Source organism: Lathamus discolor, chromosome 2 (assembly GCF_037157495.1).
Source record: "Lathamus discolor isolate bLatDis1 chromosome 2, bLatDis1.hap1, whole genome shotgun sequence".
Taxonomy (NCBI): Eukaryota; Metazoa; Chordata; class Aves; order Psittaciformes; family Psittacidae; genus Lathamus; species Lathamus discolor.
Window position 1 is genome coordinate 4927979 of NC_088885.1, and position 6692 is coordinate 4934670.

Below are 6692 nucleotides of genomic sequence, written 5' to 3' on the forward strand. Positions count from 1 at the left end.
ATAAATTGTGTGAGGAACATTTAAGACATTCTTGTTTAAATAGTATCCGTAGAAAGAAAAGGAACAAAAGATAACCAGAGTAACAAAATTTGCAAGCTTGACAAGTTTCTGCTTTAAGACACATAAAACCGACTTGTACCGAACCTGAGGTTTGGATAGGAGCTGAAACTCTGTTGAGTCTGCATGAAAGCAAGAGGTTACTCGCGGTGATGAAGAGGAACTACAGGCCTTCATCCTCACGACTCCCTAACGACCACCACCAGGAGGCACTGCGCAAGCACATCAATGGGACGAATGCCAGAAAACTAATTATAATATTAGATGGGAATAGGTTTTGCATATGTATTAGGTGTGAAACAATCTCATGTTTAGGTAATCATTATATGTAATATAAATGAACTGAATAACAAAGGAAAGGTGTGCTTGCCTTTGGAGGAGCGATCCCCGTGTGCCTCAGCGCTGATTAAAACATACCTACTTTGCAACTTTAACGAGTTGTTGAGTCCATCTGTGTATCAATAGGGCTGAGGATGTTGTGAGTACATGACTTGTGAACCATGATGGGATGTCTCGCATAGTTCAGAAGCAACCTTCAGGCTGACTTCTGTTCGTGTTCTTTACAGCATCATGCAGTACAGGGCCAAGAGCGTCTGCTGAAAACAAATGTCTACCACTGATCAGCAGACAACTGGGTGTCTTCCAAAAGTAACCTCAGGGTCATCAGTTGCAAATAATGATAAACCAACCCCCACATCATTTCACTGCAATGGCCTTTTTTAAACATCTTTTCATAAAGTCTTTGTGCAGTTTTACTTCTCATTCAACAATAATCGAGTACAACAGAGTGTTCCTCTTTTTAATTATGTAGTGACAAGCTACTGCCCAAAATACTTAATAACTGACATTAATTACTGTATCCTTGTATGTTTATACAGACAATTTCTTCTGAGAAAAATGTGCTGTTTCCAGTTATGCCCATACCTGACCAAAACTCCCTTGGAATTCCGTATATTTTCTCATTTCTTGGCAACAAAAGAGGGTCAAGGTTTTTGATTTTTGGAAGCTGTCAGCTTTTGAGACTGACTTCCACCTGAGCACATCAGGTTTAGGAGCTACCACTGCTCAGAACTGGCTGAATTTCACTTGTGTGTGGACAAAGCAGGTAGAGGTGGTTTGATGCTGATTCAACTGGAGCAGCAATGATATGGGAGAACCTGGGCACAGACTGGACTGTGCAGTTTAAATGAGCTGTCTTTTATATACACTGAGATGTATGGCATATGTAAAAAGAGCATACTGAGGTTTAGGAGGTTGAGAGCTGGTTCAGGTGGCTGGAAGGATGTCATCACCAAGAAAGAGAACTTGACCTCAGAAGGCAGCATTGTTTGGAGGGATGAAAGAAACTCAGTTATCTTAACTTTGGTATCTCCACAGTTCCTGTCTATGGAGAGAATACTCCACTCCCTGCACTTCCCTTTGTCGGTCTCAGTTCTTTGCTTCACTCCAGTCAGGATCTTCCATGTTGCACTGTTCTTTTGATGTAAAACCGAAGATACATGTATGTTCTTTTAACTTCCCTTCATTTATCAGTGAAACTCTCCATTTAACACAAGCCCTTCCTATTTAAAGACTGGATGAGCAAGAGCATTTGAAACTGCTGAGTAGTAACCATAAGGAGAAGATAAAATAGAATTTGATTTATGATTTTAATAACGTTGGTGGTATTTTCAAAATACTGAGTTACAGATGGAGATATCCTGACTCCCAATGAAAATCCTTCTGGCAATAAGCGGTGCATGCTGTGCTTTGCCCAACTCATTGCACCTGCTTATGAGTCTGACTGTTGTTCTGACTATGATCAGAAGCAAAATTATCATTTGTTTTAGTTGGAACAGAATGCTTTCTGAAATGTGTGGATTTTAAGTTTGCTTATTTTATGTAAGTCAGTTTGCATTAGCAGTGGAAAGGATTAATTTGGTGCCTTGATCCTTACCAGTGAGGATTTTCCCTCCTGGTACAAGCTCCCATGGCTGCTTGGAAGGCGGGAGCTCTGACAGGCTGTGTTAGTGATGCTCAGCTTTCTGTTGACCTGCTGTAAAGAGAGCTAGGGAGAAGGGCTCAATCCAGCTAAACTGCTTGTGAGAGAAGCCGTTGTCCTCCCATTCTCACTGGGTGGAGTTTAGTATGGACTTAATCAGAGCAGCAAGAGCATGTGCATTTAACTGTAACTTGCAGCTAGGGTTAGAGGTGCCACCCTGGCACTGTACAACAGTTGTAGTACTCCAGCCACGCAGTCTGACACCACTCCCTTCCCCCAGATAGACTGTGGTTTCCAAACCCAATTGATTTCTCCATTTTCACTTCAAGGGCTTCTTTCTCTCAGTTCTGCATTTGCTCAGGCCACATAATATTTGATTGATGGGGTGAAATTAAAGATTCAAGGTCTGAGCATTACATTTTATCTGGAGCAGTCTATATTTTCCAAGCATCTGGGGATCCTGGAGGGAAAGAGATGTACAGGCTGCCCATCCCTAGACCTGCACGGGACACATCCTATGGCTTTAGCAGTATAGATATTTAATAACATACATGTGTAAACAAAGATGGAAGCTACACCAATGTATTTCTTGTTGACAATGGCTATAGCTGCAAGTGCCTTACCGCTTTCTGTGCCTAGTAGCAGAGTTTGGAGAGAGGGATACAGCCCACACAGAGGAGAATGGCTTTGGGACAACTTAAGTAGACTGGATATATAGTTGTCTGCACTGGACAGGATGCATGTGATAGTTTCTGAGGGCATTGCCCAGTACCGCTGCAGGGTGCTATCTATTGCCTCTAGAGGCTATGATGACCAGGGAAGTCTGTGATGATTTGAAAAAGGCAAAGCTCATGTCCATTTTCAGAAAAGGCAAGAAGTACAATCCAGGGAACTGGTCGGTCTCATTCCTATGCCCTTGGAAGATGGTGGAGCAAATCCTCCTGGATTACCAGCCAGAAGCAGGACAAAAATGTTTGGGAACAGCCAGCAAGGACATAGAGAAGGCAAGGAAAAGACAACACCACCAGGCTGCAGCAAAGGAAATTTTGTTCATGTTGAAGGAAAAAATTGCACCATGAGAGTTGCTAAGCGTTGGAACAGGGACACAGAGGAGTTATGCAGTCCCTGATCTTGGAGGTTGTCACAGTTTGACCAGACAAGGCCCCAAGGAACCTTGTCTAACTGGGAACATCCTCCTCCACCTTAGCTTGGAGGACTGTTCCAAGGTAAATGAACCTATGAAAATTCACAATTACTTCTTCAGATACCTTAACTTTAATAGGTGGTTATCAAAGGCAGAGAACCATAGTCACAGTGAAGCATTCCATCAAATTCCTGAATGTTTATTAGTACCACTTTATTAGATCAGGAGGGGAAATCTCGACATTCTGAGTTACTTTGGTTATGGTGGGTAGCAGTACAGTATTAAGTATTCCCTTTATACACTCAGACATACTGTAACAAAGCATGCTCAAGCTACAGACATCTAAATAACCTGTTCAAGCCTGCACAGAGCAGGATATTTCAATCTCTCATTTTATTGCTTCTGTTAATTCTTGACTGGTTTTTTAGAGACATGTAAAATGTATTGATTTCAGGGTAGTATAGCTCTAGTGCCAGGAGCTGAAGGACAGTTTGTTGAAATGATGTAGGTGCATGAGACCTTTCACTCCTCATCATAGCGTTTTCATCTTGCAGATCTTTGCTGGTGCCCGTGAGGTGATCCTGGCTTAGCAGAACAGAAGAAGAATTTGGACTCATTAGTCTTTCAGTAGGTTGGCTCTTCATAATTGATGGTATTGAGTCTCTAGTCCAAAGTCTCTTGATATTCCTTATAGGATCCCTTTAGCCAACGAACATGGAGGGATTGAATGCAGTCCACACCATTGCTTCCTACAGCTCACGACAATCATGGGCCTGAAAACTGCAGTCTACCCCATCTACAACACCTGAGAGGAGGGACTAATCCCAGGAGAACCTAGGGAAGTTTAGATTGGATATAAGGAGGAAATTCTTTCCTGTTAGGGTGGTGAGGCACTGGAATGGGTTGCCCAGGGAGGTTGTGAGTGCTTCATCCCTGGCAGTGTTCAAGGCCAGGTTGGATGAAGCCTTGGGTGACATGGTTTAGTGTGAGGTGTCCCTGTCCATGGCAGGGGGGTTGGAACTGGATGATCTTGAGGTCCTTTCCAACCCTAACTATTCTATGATTCTATGAAGTGCACAGAAACAACCACATCCATTTCAAATGTCTCTTATCAGGTGACGAGAGCCAAAGGCTGGTCTTCACCACAAGACACAGGGCAACCTCTGCCTTTCCTTTTGTCTGAACACTTTGGGATTAATGAGTAACCTGTTCAATTTTTTTAAGTTTTAGGCAATAATGGTAGTAATGGGATAGCAGGACTGACTTGTTCTTGTGCTATAACCTTCCTAGAAAGTTTAATTCTTCTCAGCAAAAGGAGAAAGGGAGAGAGCATTTGAAGGCAAATATGCTTCTGTGCTGCTGTGGGGATGGGCTGCTGATCCTCTGCAACCTCCTGAAGGGATATTCAGAGACTGGAAGGTGCCTGAAGTAACAGGAAGAAAACTACTACCCTAGTGAAGTATCTGCTTAACAGCTTGTGTTCCTTCTAGAGCTCTCCCAAACTTCCCATTTCAGATCCAAAAGACTACTTTTACACTAAGCTACTTATATATATATGTATATACCAACAAATGAAAGAACATTCATGCTGAGAACTTCAGAGACTCAGAGTTCTTGTAACTATTGTCAGGCCAGTTAATCCCAAGAGTCCCCAGAAGAGATGACCAATGAATTCAGCACTGATAAACTTTGTAAATCATTAAAGGCTACAGAAATACATGTGTCCATTGCTATATACAACCCAAGTATTCTAAGTCAGGTAAGAAAGCAACATGCAGCACTGCTTATGTTAAAACCCAATGTTTCAGCTCCCAAAGAAAAAGTGAATATATTTCTTTTGCTTTTAAAAAGAAACTATACATGGGAGAAAATCCATCTCACTACACAAAACATAAAGATAAGACTTACAGGCCCATGAAGTCATTTCTCAGCATCCTCAGGTCCCCATCCCACTGCAAATACATTTTGTCATGACTTTCCATACACAACATGTTTGCAAAGGGTAAATTTCTGTGTCTTTCTCAGGGAAGTGCCTCTAAGAATTAGAGATTATCCATGGCTTTTAGAATCGGAAAGCTCATACAGGGTAAGTGCTACGAGAGAGGTCTCTCTTCAGTAGATGGACGCATCTTCATAGTGGAATTTGCCTTGAGAGCAGACCCTGGGGCTGGAGACTTGTTTGTGGCCACAGGGTGAATACTGACTGCATAAACGGAACAAATGCCTCTTGAACTTGACTCCCACAAAGACATAGAGCACAGGGTTGAGGCAGCAGTGGAAGAAAGCGATTTTACGGCTGATGTAAAAGGCAAGGTTGGAGTCTTTTTCATACTGACAGGTAGGTGATGGAAAAGTAGTCAGAAAGCTGAGGATGTTGTAAGGTGCCCAGCTCAGGAAAAAAGCCAACACAATGGTGAGGATGAGTTTCACAGTTCTGTGCTTTCTGCGAGATCTTGATCTGAGCAGGATTATCAGTATCTTGACGTAACAGAATACAATAGCCCCAAAGGAAAGCAGGAAGAGTACATTTCTTTGATAAATGTCCACCTTCTTCCATTTCCAATCATCATAATCACATATCTTGTCCCCCAGGTTTTCTTGCACTGTGGTGTGGATAACCTCAGGAACCACAATTAATGTACTACCAGTCCAAACAGCCAAGCTCACCAGAAACCCACAGCGCTGCGTCTGGGATCTCAACGTTGAAAGTGGGTTTGCTACGGCCAAGTACCGCAGGATCGTCATGAGTGTCAGCGAGAAAACACCGCTGTAGTATCCAATGGAGAAAACAGCATTTGCTGCCTTGCAAAGGAACTCACCAAAAATCCACCCAAAGGACTGGTCCACTGCCCAGAAAGGTAGCATGCAGGAGAAGACTAAATCAGAGACAGAGAGATTAACGATGAAGATGTTCGTTGAAGAGGTGAGGTTTTCATATTTGAATAGGATCCATAACACTAGGCTGTTTCCAAGCAGGCTGAGCAGAAATGCCAGAGTGTAAAGGACAGTAGAGAGATGGGTGTAAAATACAAAATAGTTGCCCATTTCGCAGACATTGCTTTCATTGAAAACATCTTCATAGGAGTAATTATCACCTGAATTGGGCATATAATAGTATTCATCCATTTGCCTCTGCAAATCTTGCACTGTTCTCCAGCTGCTAGTTTGAAGAGCTGCAACAATCAACACAAAATCCTTATGACAATCAACCCAATAACTGAACTCCAGCTGTGGAGCTTTCTGTTTTAAGAGACAAAAAGAAGCAGTGAAACTACCTCGTTTGTCCTGGGTTTGGGAGAGAAAGGAGTCATTTCTTCTTATGACTGGAGAATGAAGTGGTGGGTACTGAAGATTTACCCTCAAAGCAACGTTGAGATCTTTAATACTTAAGAAGTCAGAAACTAAGACGCTTCTAAATCAATACAAACCAAACAAGGATGCTGGAGAGGGACTCTTTGTCAGGGACTGTAGCAATAGGGCAAGGGGTGATGGGTTCAGACTGAAACAGGG

The 6692-nt window shown here is 42.5% G+C and overlaps 1 protein-coding gene across 1 annotated transcript; it reads right to left on the reverse strand.

The window, feature by feature from the left end:
* Nucleotides 1-5275: 5275 nt before the first annotated feature.
* On the reverse strand, nt 5276-6364 carry XCR1 (X-C motif chemokine receptor 1). The gene has a single exon (XM_065669174.1). It carries the CDS (start codon nt 6306-6308, stop codon nt 5295-5297), a length of 1014 nt encoding a protein of 337 aa, XP_065525246.1. The 5' UTR covers nt 6309-6364; the 3' UTR covers nt 5276-5294.
* Between the last annotated feature and the right edge of the window lie 328 nt (nt 6365-6692).